The 21,002-nt window shown below is 43.1% G+C and overlaps 1 protein-coding gene across 2 annotated transcripts in view; it reads right to left on the bottom strand.

Annotated features, from left to right (window-relative positions):
- The window catches only part of LOC148014867 (uncharacterized), an 83,158-nt gene that overhangs the window by 44,885 nt on the left and 17,271 nt on the right, over window positions 1–21,002 (bottom strand). For both annotated transcript variants that reach the window (XM_087665633.1, XM_087665632.1), the window contains exons 3-4: window positions 17,027–17,149; window positions 16,662–16,831 (exon numbers count right to left, since the gene is read on the bottom strand). In XM_087665633.1, coding sequence (XP_087521759.1) covers window positions 16,662–16,831; window positions 17,027–17,149 — 293 coding nt within the window. The remainder of the gene's footprint in view (window positions 1–16,661; window positions 16,832–17,026; window positions 17,150–21,002) is intronic.

Genomic DNA, 21,002 nt, shown 5'->3' with positions numbered 1-21,002 from the left:
TGCCCTTGAGCACATTGTACACTCTTACATTCATTTACAGCATTTATTCACTTCAAAGTTGTGTTCTCTCTCTCCCTTCTTCTGTTTCTATTTGAGTTTTTGTGTTTGAGTTTTGAGTTTTGCGTTCAGGGTTTGAGTTTTTCCCTCTGTGTCTGTGTTTGTCTCTTTGTGTTTCTATCGTGGTCATACACTCTGTGTGTCCTCAATGCAAACCCTAGCAGTTTTCTTCACATGGCATCAAAGCCGGTGCTCTTGTAAAAAATATCCTCCGAATATCGTGGAGAGCTAGTCTTCATGCGAGGCACACAAAACGACTCGTAACTGAATCACAATGTCCCAAACACCTTCTTCTCCAGTTCCTATGATGTCTTATCAGGCTTCTCCATCATTGGCGGCCCTGAGACAACATTATGGACTTGGTGAGGACAACACTCCACTTTCACTTTCACCTTCTTCTACTCCTATTCCAAATTTCACTAACATGACAAAGGATTTGAGGAGTACTATCGCAATAAGTACGGTGATGTTTACACCCATCCTACCAATTTTGCTACCACATTCCGACCGGTTGGTGAGGATGGCCACCTCTCCAATCATGGAGAACATACGGCATTCGAAACATCTGGCGATCCATCTTCATCATCTCACCCAGGTGACCCCAAGTCCAATGTCAGGTTTGTACAATTCTTTTGTTTTGCATGAATCAAAACCCTCCCCAATTTCTTATTTTGAGATGCAAGATAAGGATGGCTTTGCATATGTGAACTTCAATAGAGGGGGCTCACGAAGCACGTGGAATTCAGGTACATCTACACCTTCTCTTTCATTTGAGCATATCACACACACTTCTCATCTGCATTACTGTCGTACAGCCTGCCACGCCAGCAAACTACTGCGTTTGCAGGCTCCAGCTGCCGCCCTAAGAGTTTTCTCTCTCCTGTCTACAGTCGCTGCAGTCTTTCTCCTGCAAGCTGTTCTGCCTGCGTTTTCAGTCTTTCTCTCTCCTGTAAGCTCCGTTTTTAGTCTTTCTCTCTCCTCACTGTTGTCTGCATCAGATCCAGCTTCTCAATGCTACATTTGCTGATGTTCGACATCTGAAGGCTGCCTTGCTCCAATTCAGAATTCGTTCAGAGTACGACACACTCTCCAGCTCATTACCCCTGTCCTGATCCTAGAGATATAGAAGTTCGAGATTCCGTATTCATTCACTGCATAGTGTCTTTGCTGCATGAGCATCGTATTATTAGTAGTCATATCATTTCATTTATTCACTGTGTTCATTGTCTCTGAGTTACTCTAACCCTAATTGTGTTCTTTTTATTTTTCTGTGCTTTGTTGTACGGTTTCTGTTTATGCTTCTGTGTAAAGGTATTTTTCTTTACAACTACTGCTACAGCCGATGCTTTGCCGCATGGGAAGAATTCAAGGTTCCAAGAGAGTAGGGAAAAGCCAAACAAAAAGTTACCAAAGGCTAAGAAAAAATGCAAATCTAAAAATCGACATGAAAAGATATCAAAACGGCAAAGAAAGGGCTGGAAATCATTGGCATACAGTAGGGAATTAATGATTGAAACAAATGCTTTACTTGTGAACACGAGGGTCAAATTGCAAAGGACTATTCCAACAGGCAACAAGCTAGAAAATCAAAAAATCAAGGAGATCCCAAGGAAAAGAAGCCCAAATCATTAATTGTATGGGTACCTGATGTTGTTAGTAATCAACCCAATAATGATGCTACTGAGTTATGCAAGGCATGGGAAAAAATCAAGGATCAATATGCTTTAATCTTCTTTGATAATGGTGCACAAGCCAACTTTATCTCTATAGACATGGCAACCTGTCTAGGCACTTTAAGGTAGAGCCCGAGTGAAAGCATGCAATTGGAAGCAAGAGCAAAGCAAAAGCTATGGTGGATAGAGCAAGAGAGCAAGAGAGAGAGAGACACCATAAGTGGAAACTCCAACAATAAAAATATATAACCGACCTTCCCTTATTCAACAATCCCTAAAAGAATAAAAAATAAAGTGACAATGATGGGCGCCAGTCACCTACAATCATGGTGTGTATAGTAAATACAAGTCAATGTAGGCACATGCACCTGTATCCCTAGCAACCTCCCCCTTGTAGGCAAATGTGCGTCAAATGAGAAGACAATAGGAAAACAAAAAATGACAAAGTACAAATGTACATAAAGTACAACAATATGAGAAATAGACATCATCTCAACCTACACCTATCATCTTCTCAAGGAAGGCAAAATGTTCTACTAAGAGACTTTTAGTGAGTAGATCTATAGGATTCTCCTCAGTCAAGAACTTCACAAACTCAACAAGCTTGTTCTCTACCACCTCCCTAATGAAGTGATAGCGCACCTTGATGTGCTCTACCTTTGCATACAAGACCCGCAACTAAATAACACTCGTAGAATCCGAATACAATGTAAAGGTAACAAATATTACCAAGGTCTTCCACTAGACAGCCTAATCATAGGCCCTCCTTGCAACCCTCAGTGGTTACAAAGATAAAGCCATCTATTTCTACACTGAAAATCCAAGAAATAGCACCTCCAGCAAAGGTGAAGATATACCCAAAGATGGACTTCCTACTATCTACATGTCTTGCATAGTAGGAGTCCGTACAACCCACAATTGTAGTACCTTGGCCACCATAGCAAATGCATGTATCTCCAATGCCTTTCAGGTACCTCATGATACCCTTCACAATGTCCCAATGTCACCGGCCAGGTGTACCCATGTAGTGTGGCACAACCCCCACTCGAAATGCTATGTCATGGAGAGTGGCTATCACGATATACATCAAACTACCCACTATGAATGCATAAAGGATTATGGTCATCTCGTCCTTTTGCTCATCTAACTTGGGACTGTTAGCAATCATGTTTGTCATGCCTTGTCATCTCCTGCCTGTGAGCCTCAGTCTGAGTCAGACGAAAACTTTAGGAGCTCTGACTTGTCTATCACTTGTTTTGACGGAGGAGGTAGCTCATTCTAGAGCACTCAGTTTATTGCATTTCAGTGCATTTTCTCCTCCAATCGGGATTTTATGTGCATTTCCCGGGGCAGTTTCTGCATTCTTCAGCCTGCCTCACCTACCGGACATTGTCCACCCTTTCCGGGATTTTTCTGAGCATTCCTGGCATTTTTACCAGCATTAAATGCTGGTCGGACATATTTATGGCCTCCAATTTCAAGTCGGCCAGTTTTTGGGTTTTTTGGCTATTTATAGCCATTTTCCACTTGGCAGTCAGTTGTATTATCATCTTCCCTCCTTCTTTGGCAAGTGCACACTCCGACTGCATCATCTTCCTCCGTCTTCGGTGCTGCCGTCATCATCAGCCTGATCTGGTGCCCTCACTGACGCTTCGGGCTGTGTGTAGGGACTGATCAGTCCATTTCAGTGTATTCAGCATTCATTTCAGTCAGTGCAGATTTTCTTCCTTCATTTTCTGCTTTCTCTCTCTCTCTCTCTCTCTCTCTCTCTCTCTCTCTCTCTCTCTCTCTCTCTCTCTCTCTCTCTCTCTCTGTGTCACACGGCTCTGAAAAAGACCATAAAGCCAGAGGAAAAGCAGTCGGGATGAATGAGTACGAGCGATCCTTTCACCTCCCAACCTTGCCTAGTTTATTCCTGGCCAGACCCATCGTGATCCGATTGCCAGCCGTCAAACCTTGGTGAGTCCTACTATTCTTGGACTCTCTCTGATTCTAGGCTCCCCTAAACCCCGTTCAGGCGCCCTAGACCCCGGACGATCATCCTCGTGCATGTTTCCCTTGATTTACCTTAATGTCACATTTAATGTCACATTAATGTCACACTCCCTCTGTGTTCGAGTTTCTTCTTCCGTTGTGCACTCTCACATGGTATCAGAGCCTAACTGAGAGCACGGAGGACCTCATCGATTGGAGAGACACCACACCCCTCTTCTGCTGCTGCCGCCTCATCCCCAACAGCCAAGGCAGCCCTTCCAGGAGGTCACAATCCTTGCGTTTGCTGCTGGCGCCTTCTCCAGTGGCTGCCACGTCATCAACAACCTCTTACTGCTTGCGTTTTCAGCCAAGCGGCCCCCGCAACAGCTGGGTGACATCTTCCTTATTGGCGTTTTGCTCATCAAGCGGTGTCTACGGCTACTGGCGGCTGATCTTCATCTGACGACTCCTTTGCAGCCTGCGTTTTTGGTGTTTGGCTACTGCCACTCCGGAGTTTGCTCCATCCTCAGCTGCGTTTTCACCTTCTGGTGATAGGCGACCTCATTTACTGGTGTTTGGTGGTCCGCTCGGTGGTTGGTGACCCTTTGGTGGTCATTATTCAGCATCGGCAAAGTTTTCTTTGGTGTTTGGTGTTTGCAGATATATATGAAGATGTCTTATCACCAATTCTCTGCTGATTCAAAGGATGAGGTCTCTATTCCTTCCTCTGAGAGACGGAGAGACTTTCATGCTAGTTCACGCGACGACCGGAGGTCACCTAGCCCATTTGACTGAGATCCCTCTATTCCCCGTTCTATCCATGTTTCACAGAAGGCTCGTTCTACTGGCCTTCATATGCCTTCCATGGCACCCTCTATACAGGTGCCCGTACTCCCTTCTTTGCCCAAAGAAGACTGACTTAATGGTTCCAACTACTCGCTTTGGTTGTGTAAGGTGGAGTGTATCCTTGATGCCTTTTATCTTTGGGTGTTTGTTACCCACCCTATTTCCCGTCTAGTGGAGGATCCCACCGTTGGATCATCAATGGATCGTGTGGCCTTATGGGATCAGCTCAACTCACGAGCTCGATCTTTCCTCTTTATGAGCTTACAGGATTCTGTCCTAGTGCATGTGCGCAGGTTGCGGAAAGCAACAGAAGTATGGACAAAGCTTGCTTCTTTGTACCATCAAAAGACTTTTGCCCATCGGATTACTCTCGAGAAGAAATTACGGATGCTCGTTGTTGATGATTCTTCTTCCATGAAGGATCATATCAATAGGTTGGAGGACATGAGGGATGAGCTTGCGTCCCTTGGCAGGATGATCTCTTCCGAGGATATGGCCATGATTCTGTTGACTCAGCTACCATCTCCCCGTTTTGATGTCTTCTACACCAGTCTTCTTACATCGAGGACCCGTGAGAAGCTTCTATGGGAGAAGCTTGCCCCGCTTGTTTTGGAGTATGACGAGTGCGCCAAAGAGGTAGCCAGTGGATCCACCTCCATCAAAGCTTTTGTTGCAGGTTCGAGAGGGGGGACACAAAAGAAAGGGAAGTCACAAGCTAAAAGACAGGAGAGTTCTTCAGGTTCTGACTTCGGCTCGAAGAAGCCTAAATGCCCATATTGTGGGAAGGGGACACATCCAGAGGAGAAATGTTGAAAGAAGTACCCTCACCTTCGTCCAGGAGCGAAGGATGGAGCTAAAACAACTGAGCCTTCTACCTCTACTCCAGCGATTACCCACGAGTCAGTGTTCCTTCATATTATTGACTTAGAGGCCTTCTTCAGTGGTTGCCTCATCTTCTGAGAGGCCTTGGCTGGTTGATAGTGGAGCTTCTAGTCATATGACTCCCCGAGGTGATTTGTTGCAGGATCTATGACCTTCTGAGGATTCAGTCATTGTTGGTGACATTGTTTCGCTGCCTATTTGTGGTGTTGGCACTTTGCCTTTATTTCCCGACTACGCGTCGCGCTCCCTTTCCCTCTTTATGTTCTTGACTTGGGCTTTCCACTCCTCTCAGTCTATGACCTTACTAGGCTTGGTACCCGGGTTGTCTTCACCGAGCAGGCCATTTGTATTGAGGATTCTTCTACAGGGGCTGTTGTTGCGACAAGTTGGCAAGAGAGCGGGCTTTATCGGCTCCATTCCCCTTCTCTTATGTAGGGACCTCCGAGGCAGTTGTCTATTGCTACACCCATTCCCACTTGTGCACCCTCTTTTCCATAGGTTCCTTCCCATCCCCCACCCTCTCCTCCGGTGGCTCCCTCGTACCCCCCATCCCTTTCAAAGGGGGACGATCTCGGTGATGCGGCTGTGAATTTTCTGGCCCCTACTGTTTTAGAGGGGGCTTTCCAGGATCGCGAGGAGTTTCTTCATCGACGGACTTCATCGACCTTGGCATTCCTCTTGCCACCCCAGGATCCATTTTTCCCTTGGCCTTCCGCCACATCCAGGACCTGAGAGGGGGGGTTAGCAGTCATGTTTATCATGCCTTGTCATCTCTTGCTTGTGAGCCTCAGTCTAAGTCAAACGAGGACTTTAGGAGCTCCGACTTGTCTATCACTTGTTTTGATAGAGGAGGTAACTCATTCTAGAGCACTCAGTTTATTGCATTTCAGTGCATTTTCTCCTCCAGTCGGGATTTTATGTGCATTTCCCGAGGCAGTTTCTGCATTCTTCAGCCTGCCTCACCTGCCGGACATTGACCACCCTTTCCGGGATTTTTCTGAGCATTCCTGGCATTTTTACCAGCATTAAATGCTGATCGGATCAACATTAAATGCTGGTCGGACATATTTATGGCCTCAAATTTCAAGTCGGCCTGTTTTTGGGTTTTTTGGCTATTTATATACATTTCCCACTTGGCAGTCAGTTGTATTATCATCTTCCCTCCTTCTTTGGCAGGTGCACACTCCGACTCTGTCATCTTCCTCCATCTTTAGTGCTGCCATCATCATCAGTCTGATCCGGTGCCCTCATTGACGCTTCGGGCTGCGTATAGGGACTGATCAGTCCATTTCAATGTATTCAGCATTCATTTCAGTTAGTGCAGATTTTCTTCCTTCATTTTCTGCTTTCTCTCTCTCTCCCCTTGTGTTCATGTTTCTTCTTCCGTTGCGCACTCTCACAGGGACAATCGGCCTGATTGACTTTCACATGGAAAGCTAAAGGACAACCAATAGACTTAACATCCTACATATAGAATGCTTCAAGCACCTTTTCTGTACGCCTACTGTGACAGGTAGAGAAGCGCCTCAGAGCAATGGCATTCATTTTAGTCAGTGCAGATTTTCTTCCTTCATTTTCTGCTCTCTCTCTCTCCCCTTGTGTTTGTGTTTCTTCTTCCGTTGCGCACTCTCACAGGGACAATCGGCATGATTGACTTTCACATGGAAAGCTAAAGGACAACCAATAGACTTAACATCCTACATATGGAATGCTTCAAGCACCTTTTCTATGTACGCCTACTATGACAGGTAGAGAAGCGCCTCAGAGCAATGGCATGAGATGCATATATCAAGAATATATGAGACATCCCGCATGTTCATCTCAAAGCTCTTCTTGAGCTGAGTCTTCAAAGAATCCTGCTCATCATGAGCTCTCCCAGCAATCAACATATCATCGACATAAAAGTACCAAGATAATAAGGCTACCATTACAAGCCTTCTTCATGTATAAACCAAGGTAAAAGTTAGGGGCTTACACTTGAAAACTCAGAAAATAGTCCATCTATCCAAAATTTTACATTTTTTGACATGAAATTTGACCGAAAAGCCCAAACATCATGTTTTGTCACAACATTCGCTCAATTTTCTAAACTCTTCACCTTTGATCGACCAAACATTCGCCCACCTATCTACAAACTAAAAATCATGAGGGTCTCTTATCTTTTTACCCTGGTATAAAAACACTAATCCATATCACTGTAACTATATTCCTCTAAATGCATAAAAGCATCGAGCTTATGATACCATTTTCTAGGTGTTTGCTTAAGGCCATAAAGACTCTTTCTCAACTTACACACTAGGTGTTTCCTGCCCTTTTCCATAAAGCCCTTAGGCTACTTCATATTGATATCCTCATGCAAGTATCTATGCAGAAAAGTTCTTTTCATATCCATCTGATAAAGTGCAAATCTCACTATGCAACCAAGGCCAAAACGAACCATGTCTATTTCTCATGAGCTCAACTCATCTCGCAAAACCAAACTTTAGCATAGCATAACCGGACATAAACCATGGCTAAAACATCAATGGCATCATAACATATGCTGTTGTCCATGGAACTAGATGTAAACCATTGAAAACTGAGCACAATTTGATTATAAACTGATCACTTGCTGATCTGAGAATTGATCACAAACTGCTGCAAATGTGACCCCAAACTGATCACAAACTCATTGCAAAAACTAACCAGCAATCAATGCAAAACTGATCCAAAAAGTGACCATAAACGGTTCTCAAGCTGATTAAAAATTGAGCTGAAACCGATCAGAATTTGTCTCAAAATGGAGGCAAAATTCATGCTAAATTGTTCATACGTTCCAGTGCTCTGGTGAAACTCATACTCATCTGCATACATCTCATAGTGACTAGTACACTAAGTAGTCACCTCATGGCAAACATACTATCGGCGCAATACCTTGGATGCATGCTGAATATATTCGAGATTCACTACATACGAGAGCTATCCATAACTGGAGGAGCGGAAGTGCTACCTCCCCCTTGAGCATCAGGCAATACTTCGGACCCTTGCTTTGTTGAGCCTGACAGAGCCCAAGAACTTAAGTTAGCTCTAACTGAAATGCATCTAGGCAAAGTTGCAACAACTGAGGATGGTCTACCAAGTCATCCTCTTCCATCTATTTGGCATCCATTGGTAAATAATTCTAAAATTTCACCAAGTATCTCCTAAAAACTTTACCTTTGACCTTTCTTTCCTTATGTGCCAAAATCTGCTATAGTACCAAAGTCTCATCTAGCTCCTCAACCTTAGGATAAAGTTCAACAAACATATCCTCTAACACATCACCATGAAAAGGCCTCAACAAACTGACATTAAAGGCATTGTGTATCCGCCAATGTGGAGGTAATTTTAGCCGATATGCCACATCGTTGATCTTCTCCAACACCTGGAAGGACCCATAGTATCTCATACTCAATTTCGGATACAATCTTTCTCTTCCTTTCGTCTTTTTCAGCCTTGCCTTTTCAAAACGCAGCAATACATAATCACCCTCTGCAAACTACAAAGCACGTCTGTGGCGATCAGCTACCCTCTTTTGCTTTTCTTGTGATCTCTGAAGTGCATATTTTATCTTTACATAGGCTGCATCCAATTTTTCCACATAATGATCAACCTCAAAGATCTTATCCTTAGTTTGTTGAATAGATGGTACCTTTTTGCCACCCTCAACCACCTCAAATGGAGCTTTTCCTATGGAACTATGCACTGTGTTGTTGCAAGCAAACTCAACCAAGGGCAAATACTGCTCCCACTATGTCTTGTGGTCTGAAACATAGCACCTTAAAAGATCTAACACTGTGGGATTTGCTTCCTCGAACTGACCATTTGTCTACGAATGGAAGGATGATGAGAATTTCAGCATGATACCCATATTCTTAAACAATCCCTTCCAAAATAAACTAGTCATCCGGGGGTCTCGATCACTAATGATCGACTCTGGCATACCATAATACTTAAAGATATGCTGCAAAAACAATCATGACATATGATCAGCCTTTATTTTCTTCCTCATCGGAATTGGCTTGTTTGTGAAATTTGCAAATGATAGTCCATATCCTATCATTCCCTGTAGGTGTCTTAGGAAGCTCAAAAATAAAGGCCATTGCAATGCTCTACAAAGGCGTATCTAGAATAGGCAAGGACTACAACAAACCTAGTATCTTTTGCCTATCATTCTTTATCTTCTAGCATACAATGCATGTCTTAACAAACTGTTCTACATCATGCCTCAAAGCTAGTCAATAAAAGAAATGCTCCACTGCCTTGACCGTAGCATCAATACCTCTATGTCCTGCATACGAAGGAGGATGACTTTCAATGATAACTCTAGACCTTAACTACTTTGTGACACAGTCGTCCATGCATCATCAAAAACCCATCTCTTAGCACAAAGTGTCCATGCCTTTGGCCATTGCAAAGTTCATCATAAACATTAGCAAAGCCTAAATCAGCAACATATTGCTCTTTCATGGCATCCAACTCAGTGTGATAAACCATGCTGACGACTGAAATTTATGGCTTATGTGACAGTGCATCAGCCCACAACATTCTTACCATCAATATGTACAATCTGCAAATGAAACATAGAGAGAAAATTTGCCCATCTTATATGCTTCTCTAACAACTTTGTCTACGTCAAAAAGTACCTCAAAGTTTCATGGTCTATCTGCATTGTAAAATCAGCCCCCAACAAATAATGTTTCCACGTAGACCGTGCATGAATTACAGCCAAGATCTCTTTCTTAGAGACCTCCAATTTCTTTTCTGCACCGTGGAGAATTCGGCTCTCATAAGCCACAACTCGGTCATCTTGCATAAGAACAACCCCAATGCTACTACCACATGCATCACATTGAACTATGAATGACTTCCTTAGATCGGGCAACACAAGCACATGATCTAGAGTCGTCTTTTCCTTTAACTTTCTAAATGTTGAAATTTCCACTACTGTCGTAGACAGTGCATGAATTACAGCCAAGATCTCTTTCTTAGAGACCTCCAATTTCTTTTCTGCACCGTGGAGAATTCGGCTCTCATAAGCCACAACTCAGTCATCTTGCATAAGAACAGCCCCAATGCTACTACCACATGCATCACATTAAACTATGAATGACTTCCTTAGATCGGGCAACACAAGCACAAGATCTAGAGTCATCTTTTTCTTTAACTTTCCAAATACTGAAATTTCCACTATTGTCCATCTAAATGGCACATCCTTCTTCTGCAAAGCATGCAATGGAGATGCGATTTTAGGAAAACCCACGTACATACTTCCTATAGTAAGAACATAACCCCACAAGCTACGGATCTCATGCACATTTGTCAAAGATAACCATGAGTATTGCTTCAACCTTTGCAAGGTCCATGCGAATACCATCAGTCGATACAATATGCCCCAAAAAGTGGATTTCATGCAAGAAGAATTCGCTCTTCTTACCATTGATAGCCAGCCTATGCTCATGCAGTTCACTGAACACGGTGTCCAAGTGTTTTCTATGCTCTACATCGATCTTTGAATTAGCAATCCTATCATCAAAGAAAGTACCCACAAATCCTCTATGTGGCTTGAAGATACAATCCATCATCCGATTAAAAGTGGCAGGAGCATTCATAAGTCCAAAAGGCATAACAAGAAACTCATACAATCCAAAAGATGTCCCAAAAGCTGTCTTAAGCACATCTTTCGGTCTAATGCGTATCTAATGTTACCCAATTTTCAAATATATACAGCTAAATATGACTGCCCCTTGCAATCTATCCATAACATCATCGATCGGAGGAATCGGAAAGCAATTTTTTATTTTGATCTTGTTCAAAGCACGATAATCAATACACATACGCCATAAACCATCCTTTTTCTTAAAGTGTGTCAAAAATTGGAAGCTCCAAGACTTGGATTCAACACAGACTGTCAACATGACATACTCAGCCACATTAATTGCACCAGGAACAAATCTATCAGGTTGTCTAGTAGCCCTAGACGATCTCCTAACCCAATGGTCATTGCTTGCTGGCTGTTCTTGCAAATTTCCATTTTCAACATGCTGTCCTGGCATTTCAGCCTGCAAATCAACATTTCAGCTTGCTGTCCTGGCTGTTCCTGCACATGTAATGGCTCATTTTCACGGGCAATAGCTGGCTGATCATTTCCAGCATCATTTCTTGCATTTACACGTTCATTTACAGCAGGTATATGCTACTGTACAGCAAGCACATTTTGCTATCCAAAAGGTATTTCTTCCCGGAATACAACCCTACGGACCTCCTCAGTCTTTTCGAGCTGTTTGTGCATGCGATCTTCCCGGAAGATAACGTCATTGCTGCGTACCTTGTCTCGGGATCCCACAATTTATACCCCATTTCACCCTCGTCACCATATCTTAGGAAAATGCATTTACAGAACTTTGGCTCAAGTTTGCTGCGTTTTTCTTTACGAATGTGCACAAAAGTCTCGCAGCCAAACACTTTCAGATAAGCATATGAAGGTTGCTTGCCCGACCACGTTTCTTGGGAAACTCCCCCCCCCCCCCCCCAAAGACCTGTTTGGTGACCGATTAATCAAGTGAACGGCTGTCATAATAGCCTCTGCCTAAAACCCATGGGGTAATGCAGCACGAGATAGCATCATACGGACCTTATCCTGTATGGTCCGATTCATACGCTCTGCAACTCCATTTTGGGGTGGATTATGAGGGGCGGTGAGCTCCCTCTTTATCCCTTTGCTGTCACAAAATGCCTGAAAGGCTTTGGACACATATTCCCCACCATTGTCAGAGCGAAGACACTTAAGTGTCTTATTTGTCTGATTTTCAACCAATGCCAAGAATTTTTTAAGCTTATCAAGCACTTCATCCTTGCTACGAATAGGGTAAACCCATACTTTCCATGTAGCATCATCGACAAAGGTGACAAAATATTTCTTTCCCTCTAAAGATAATCCTGGCATTTGACATACATCCGAATGTACTAACTCTAGAGGAGAAGATTTCAAAGAAAGAGACTTTTTGTGAGAAGTCTGTGCATATTTGCCATAAATGCAATGATCACAATGCTCAAAATCAGCATAACAAAGACAAGGCAAGTAACCCAAACGAGAAAGCACTTTCATTCATGTTTGACTCGTGTATCCCAACCGGCCATACCACAAAGAAACACTTGGTTGCTCGGTCACGGCAACAACATGGTCACGTACACTAGATACATGAAGTGGATGCAACGTATCACTCTTGCAACCTCTGGCAATAACCCTAGATCCCTTATAGATCTTCCATTTTCCATCACCAAAAGGTGGTATGAAAACCATCATCATCTAGCTGCCCTGTGCTAATCAAGCTCTTCTTGAGCTGAGGTACATGCCGTACATGTTGAAGTGTAAAGAGAGAGCCATGCCGATATTGTAACTGCACACTGCCAATACCTGCAATCTCATATGCATAGTTGTTCCCAAGATGGACAACACCATGTCGACCCCCTGTATAGGCGGAAAACCACTCACGATGAGTGGTGACATGAAAGGAAGCACCTAAATCAAGAATCCAGGCATGCATGTCATCATCCGTATCTGCAAGTAGAGCATGTGCACCAAAATGTGAAGAGACAAAGAGTACATCACTCCCACTGTCACTGTCATGAGTGACTACATTCACCTCTTCAATTTTTACACTGCTCTTCTTAAGCTGACTGTCCTTCTTCTCTTCCTTGCAATCATCTATCTTCTTGCCTTTTTCTTTCTCTTTCTTCCATTTGTAGCAGTCACGTTTAAAGTGACCCTTCTTGCCACAATTATGGCATTCAACATCTTTGCCACGTGATTTACTGCATCCCTTGTCATCATATTTGCCCTTTTGCTGTAGTCTGCCCCTAGTATGCAAAGCACTGGAAGACTTACTGGATGCATTGTTCTGCCGATTCAACTCTTCCATAAGTAGAGCACTCTCTACATCAGCATACAAAAGGATCACATTAGAATTGCTCATAGCAATCCTGAATGTATCCCAACTCTCTAGTAGAGTGCAAAGCAAGAAAGTAGCCTTAAATTCCTCATCAATCATGAACTTCAAGCCAACCAGCTGGCTGAAAAAAGAGTTAAACTCACTCAAGTGAGTAGACATTGTTGTACCTTCTTTCGTACGCAAATCCATAAGCTTTTTCAGCCAATACACTTTACTTGCAACACTCTTCTGTGCATACAGTTCTTCCAGTCTAGTCCATATAGTATATGCAGAATCCAAACCTTCAATGTTGAAGAGCAAGGCATCAAAAATTGATAGCTCTATGGTTGAGCATGCAAGCTCATTCAACTCATCCCAATCACCCTGATCCATGTCTGCAGGCTTTGCCCCTTTAGTTTTGATCGGCTTTGCCTGCTTCTTTTGTAACAGGATATTGTAGCACTGTTTTTGCCACACATTGCACCTTCAAGCTTCTTTATGTGCATCAAGTTACTGCTGTCATTGCTGCCAGCCATGATTTTCAGCCCAAATGTGACCCAAAAACCAGTAAATGCAGGCCCAAACTGTCACCGAAGTGACCAAGGTACAAACAAGTACCAATCAGGAATAAATGACCACGCAGAATTACAGATTTCAGATCTGTAATTAAGTTTTCAGAGGCACCAAACCAAGTGCTACAGCATTATCCAACTGATTACAGCTGTTCCAAAAGGCATGTGCATCACATTACATGAGAAATCCCAAAATTTCAGCTGCAATTTCAGTTGTAAATGTACCCATGGGCATAAAATTCGACATGAACGGTCAAAAGCCCCAAAATTTTGTGCTCGGAGCGTCAAACACACATCTGCATTTCCTTTGTCATGCATAGGACTGTCCAGTTTTGCCAAAATAAAGCAATTTCAACAAAACCCCCAAATTTTACCAAGTGTTGATGTCCAAATTGCGCGGAATTCAACCTACATGTACATAAAATGACCAAGTGCTGCACAAATTTTGCCCAAATCGCAAAAGCCCCAAATTGCACGGGGTCCAATGTGCCTCAATGTCGAGAAATTGGGTCAATTTCAGCCCAATTTGTGCATGTACATGAAAAGCCCCAAATGTCGGGGACAAAATGTCACAAATTTCTGCAATTTCTGAGACAAATATCACTATCGCATCTTGCTCGCACCAAATCTGGACAAATCCCCAAATTTCCAAAGTCCTGGGTGCACTAATTTTAGTGAAATTGAAAGAATTTCACTAAAATGTGAAAAACCCCAAAATTTCCAAGCAAATGTGCACCGACTTTGCAATTTCTGAGTCAGATTGTCCAATTCTGTGTTGAGATCCCCAGATTCGAGAAAAGCTCCAAATTTTTGGGACAATTTTGCACAGATCTGAGACAGTGCTTGCCCGCGCGAAACCCCATCAATGGGTATAAGCAATTTTCAAAAAAAGATTGAATTTTTTGAAAAAATCTTACAAGTCCACGGACCCGTCAGTCGTGCGCTGTGACTCCCGCCTGTTCGCCTTAACGCGCTGGTCGCCATGCCCACCATGCAATCGCCCCATCACGTGTCATGCAGCTGCCGCACCCGTCACCAGTCGTTACAGTCGCCGTCAGCTACTACTGATCGCCCGTCAACTGGTCGCCCGCAATGCCTGCAGCAATAGCCGCCTACTCTCCAGCATCCACAACTTGTCGTGTGCCTTGCAGTGAGACGACTGCAAACTGTCATCTGACCATCACGCAACTGACCTGTCCAACTCGTCGGACTCCTGCAACACACGAGCCTGCCTGCAACCTGCCCATTACTCCTACAGCACCTTGGTTGTCTCTTGCCAGCTTTGATACCAGTTTGTAGGGTAAGGTTAGGCATGGAGATCGAGGCAGGCTGACCTTACACGCAGTGAGAGAGACAGAGAGAGTGCGAGAGAGCAGAGTGAAGAGTGAACACATTTTTCGGTACAATGATGAGTGTACCACTTTAGGTTTTTAGATAGATATATGTATGAAAGTACAATGTGTTAAGGGTGTGTTCACACCTATGCACATATAAAAGGCATGATGGCCCTTTATTCCCAACACTAGGATTTAAAATGTCTTCCATGTGAGTTAGTTAAAACCTTTCATTGGATCTACTATGGATTATATTGAGAAGCTTCCATCTATGGATATAGTGTGTATTTATTGCTTTCCACATTAAAAATACTCTTTACATCTACCACCGAAAGTAAAATTTTAAACAGTAGGAGGAAGGGCTATGGAAAGTTGAGTATCAAATGAAATACTAATTTTATGCATATCTTGATATATAGGATTCAATTATTCTAAGTTTATGGAGCCATTTGACTATCCATAGGCATGGTCACACTGGGAGGAGCTGGCAACATAAGCACATTTTGAATCATGCTTCCTCTCTCATTAGGAGAACTCATGAGTATCACTTAACCGCCATTCGTCAATGCCAAAGTATTTCCAACACCTAGACTCCGATTCCAGTTTGCCCTAGAGGTATAGGCCACTTGTAATCGCGATTCTACCTCCTCTACTCTTGTAATAGCCGTATCAATGTCAATCTTTGTCTAATGTACTTTCAAACAGAGCTCTCGGAGTAACTCTCTTTGTATTCAAAGCACAGCTAAGCAGTTCAGGGTACCAAATTCTTTTACACAATCAAAGTAAACATGTAAGAGTGTGGAATATCTGCAACTGCTGAACCATTGATGTAATGAATAGAGGCCCCACACAGGGATTGTCATGCTGAGTGCAGTCACTCCAAAACCACTGAACAGGGCTAAGCTGAGGCCACAAAAACTAATAGAGCTTAAGGAGAAAGTAGCCCAAGTCGTTCATGTTATATAGTTGCCTCAATCCACATCAACACATTCTTCTATTTTTTAGCAGATTTGGGGCACACTAGAAAAAAGATGTTGAAATTCTTACTAGTTCTGTTTTATACAAGCAAGAAAAGCTGTGATGACAGGGTACAGATTAGAACAGGTACAGCATAGAATGGTGCTGGAAGTAGTCAAACTTAAACACAGACCTCACAAGTGAGAAAACAAGCCTTAGATAATGACCCTTTGGATGTAAATATTTTTAGAACCCCATCCCACACACAATAGAAAAACACCAAAACAGTAAGAAAAGAAAGCTGACATCACACAGGTCTTATGCCTCACTAACACCCTGTGAGACAAGTAGCGATCTGGCAAATCAAAGGCGACAATACTACATTATGTATTCATGAAAAGATATTAGTGAGCATACCTCTGGAAGGATTGCAAAAATGGATGTACGAAACAAAACCAGCAGAGCTTGCCTTACATTCTGATCTTTATCTGTTATTCTTTGACATAACTTTTCCACAACAGCAACAGCATGCAGATTAAGCTCATTAGGATGGCGAGCCAGCAGGTCCTTGATGCCCAGTATAGCATCTATATATATACAGACACTTGCAATCAGATTATTAAGTAGACTGCTGTCCAACTTGTACTGTGGGAGCACAACTAATAAGAAATGTCTGTATTAAAAATAGAGCTGCTCCACTCCTATAAACATACTAACCAAATGCGTACAGAAAGCTGAAACCAACACAAATCACAAAAAACCAATCCACGATTGCATCGCACCTCTTCGGACATTGTCATTATGATGTGTAGTCTGCATAAGTAACTCTTTCAATGTTTGCCTTCGACTGCTTATTGCCAGACCATCTTTATCTTGTGCAACACTTTGCCCAGGTAAAATAATGGCTGTAGCAACAGATAAAATTCTCTCTTTTTTTTTCGTAAAAGGAGATAAAATTCTCTCTCTCTCTCTCTCTCTCTCTCTCTCTCTCTCTCTCTCTCAAAAAGTAGAAGTACAAGATTGCAAGATTACAAAATGGCTCAAGGCCATCATGCATAAAAAGATACAAAGTCACAACAAAGGAACAAAGCAGATTGCCGTGGGCCTAAATCATCTCTGACAAAGATATCAGCAAGCTACAGAAGGTCAAGCTGCCACTGGAGAGGTCCCTTATGCTTCACAAAATGACGTTGAATGCCCAAGACATTAATCTCTCTCTCTCTCTCTCTCTCTCTCTCTCTCTCTCTCTCTCTCTCTGTGTGATAAAGAATCAAAAGAAGGTGCACATTGTGAACACCACATTAGAAGAAGAGAGGATGAGACAAGCAAGGCAACTAAATGTATAGGTAAATGCTATACCTGACAAGCAGGGCTCATCACCCGAGGAGGATGGTAAGACCTTATACATATGCCTCAGATGCAAAGAGGAAAAAGCACTCCCCTTTACAAAAGCCTAGAGAGTTGGGAAAGACCCACAAAAGTGCACACTCATCTTGAGGTTTCGAGATGCAATGGAGAAGATGGCCTTCATAAGGAAGAAATCCGTACCGCACAGACTCTCAAGGGATCTTATCTACCTTGGAGATGACCTTACCAAGATGCAGGTGGAACATAGATGCACAAACGTGCCCAAAATAATCCAAGCTAGAAAGGAGGGCAAGAAGGCGGTGTATAGAGATGACCAAGCCATCATTGACGGCAAGGTGGCTGAATAGGGATGCACGGCCTATGAGAGAGACACTTCATACATATAGATGATAGTATGGAACTGCAACGGCTCATTATGGACACACCCAAGGAGGATGAAGGAGGTAATGGAGGATCATGAGCCGATTTTGATCACAAAGACACACCAGAGTCCCGAAAGGGGACTGCCCAAAGTACAGGGATATGTGTGGGAGTCCAAATACAGAAGCCGCACAAGATATCAATGGCACCACTCAAGGATCAAGAGTGGTGGTACTAATCAGGTACGATCTACAAGATAGAGTCCATATCATAGCACAAGATCCCAACACACGATACATGTGGATCATAGTAGAGAGCTCCCGCAGCTAGATGTTATTGTCATAATGCAGCGAATGTGGAAGCATATGGACAAGATAGAAAGAAAAGTGAACACAAGAGAAAGGGAGAGAGAAAATAGACAGAAGAACGCAGAAATCTGCAGTCAATGAATGCTGAAATGAAGAAGTCAGATATACAGGGGCTGTAGACGTATCTCCTCAAGTCGAATTTCTCTCACTAGGACCTGGAAAGCAAGTGAGGAGGACAAGCTGACAGTACAACATAAACAGCCCAAATCAATAGCCATAAATGAATGCAGTCAACCAGCAAAACTGGCCAACCTGATCAGCAACCAGCCAACAGCATCATAAATGCATAAAATAGTCTACGCTGACCAGCCTGCCTGCCATCTCGCATAGTCACCCGCCCGAAAAGATGCTCGTACACACTGACAATTGGAAATGCCCACAAACTGACAGGAATAATGAATAATGCCCTCCGAGAGTACCTCTGATAGAACCATTTGCACTTATGGTAACCTAAGAAATGCTAGTCTAGGGGATGACTAATCTCTAACACCCCTCTCAAATCCTCGATGCCACATAAGGCTCACAAATCTGGAGTGTTGTCCGTGAAGAGGCTGAGGAAGTGCCTTCATAAACAACTCTGCAAGATTATCCTCCATCTTGCAATAAACCACATCAATGGTCTCATCCAAAATCTTCCGCCGAATAAAATGACACTAAATCTCAATGTGTTTCGACCTAGCATGAAACATTAGGTTCCTTGCCAAAGCAATGCAACCCTTATCATCACAATGAAGTGTCGTAGGACCTGTTTGAGGACAATCAAGTTTTCTTGATAACCTCCAAAGCCATACCATCTCGCATGTGGAAGAAAACGCCGCTCGATACTCCACCTCTGTGGAAGAAAGGGCAACAGTGGGCTACTTCTTGCTACTCCATGAGATAACACCTCAACCCAAAGTAAAACAATATCCTGTTGTTGATCCCTACTAATCAACATCTCCAGCCCACAATTTGAATCCATCCAGCTGAGCGTTAAAAAGCCACATCAAGCAACCGATCAACTGTCACGGGGACGTGAAATTCTAAGATACTTTAATCTTGCTAGTAACATTAGGTTAAGTTATTAATCAAATGTGCAAGGTTGTTTAGCACATGTGATGCACATGGCAATTATTCCATGGGAACGGGCCGAGGACCCCGAGGATGCAGTGAATGTTAAAGGCAAAAGTTGTGTTAAGTTATGCCAACTGGGTTTTTGTGGTCAGTTGGTGCCAGGTTAGACCCTAGGACAATTGTTTGGCTATTAAATGTCAGTGGTGACACTAGGGACTAGCATTAATTAATTAATTAATGCTAGTCTAAGGGTCAACAGAGGTTGGAAACCACTCCAAGTTGCAAATGGCCTAGCCAATTTCATTACAAATGGGTATGTCTAGTTTTGGGCAAGGTCAAAAGGGCTGAAATTAATTTTCAGAATTAATTAATTTTAAAAAATTAATTTAATGGCTGAAAATGCATTAGGAAGGCTGCCACTTGGCAAAACTTTCCCATGCAACTAGGGAGAAGGCTATTGAAGGGTGGTGGAAGCTGAATTGCAGCCGTTCGGAGCTTGGTGGAGGGAGAGGAGGTGATCAGATTTGGCTCTAAGAGGCGACGACAACTGATCGCACCCCGCGACAGGACAAGGGACAACAGGTTTTCTCTTCCGTCTCAAGAGAGGCGGCAGTAGGAGAGGAGGGCTTACCAACCAAGTTGGTATTTTACCCCCCATTTGAAGCTGTTGATGCCATCAGATTTGTCATCAAAGCTACAAATCAAAAGATACATTTCAACTGATTTCTCTCTCTCTACAACATTCTCTCATCTCCTCCAGTCTATGCTCAAGCATTCTCAGTAATTCTCAACCATTGGTAGCAGAGTACAGCCAAATTTGGTGGACAGCAGAGAGTTTACTACTGTAAACCCTAAATTATAGCAGTAATTAGGGTTTAGCAACCACCTTGGGACCCATGCCATCAGTCAAAGGCATTGTACACTAAAATCAGCACCGGAAATTCGTGGAATTGTGAGGATTTCACATGCTAGCCCATCTATTGTGAATTTGGGGCAGCATTTGACTAGTTCGGGTTCCATTAGAGCAAGTCCTGGGTGAAAATCAAGGGGCAAGTTGCCCGAATGCTTTGCTGATTATTGGAACAGCACAAGGGACTTTTGAATCAGCCAAGGAGATCGTGAAATCTTGGCTTATAATTTATCCATCAGCAATTGAAATTAAAGAAATACCGAAAGGGGCACCAGTTTTGGGGCCAACAAGGTGTCTATTGTCCAAGTTTATAAAGGTAAAGTGAGCATTTCAGTTTATGTTCATTTGCTAATTGCTGTAATTAAGTGCTTAATCAGGTTAAAACACCCTATCTGAGAAGGAAGGCTGGTTTCATCAACTACCTATAGCAAGTAGCATCCACCACCAGAGAATCTGCATGGGCCTTAGCCTTCTAGCTCGAATCCATAGGTGTAGAAAAGGCCTTACAACCCTCCATCTCAAACATGGCATAAAGCTCTTGCACATACTGTTGTTGGGAGATGGAAACCCCCCTTAGAGTCTGATAAATCTCATGGCCTAAAAAGAAATGAAGAAGGCCCATATCCATCATCTCGGACACCTCGTATAGTGCCGCCCTAGTCTCCTTGACCTTTTGGGCATGGCCACCTGTCAAGATAA

Source organism: Lygodium microphyllum, chromosome 24 (genome assembly GCF_053477565.2).
Source record: "Lygodium microphyllum isolate KBCC chromosome 24, Lygodium_microphyllum_v1.1.10, whole genome shotgun sequence".
NCBI classification, from domain to species: domain Eukaryota; kingdom Viridiplantae; phylum Streptophyta; class Polypodiopsida; order Schizaeales; family Lygodiaceae; genus Lygodium; species Lygodium microphyllum.
The sequence above is the reverse complement of the archived record's forward strand: the minus strand, read 5'-3'. Positions and strand labels throughout refer to the sequence as shown.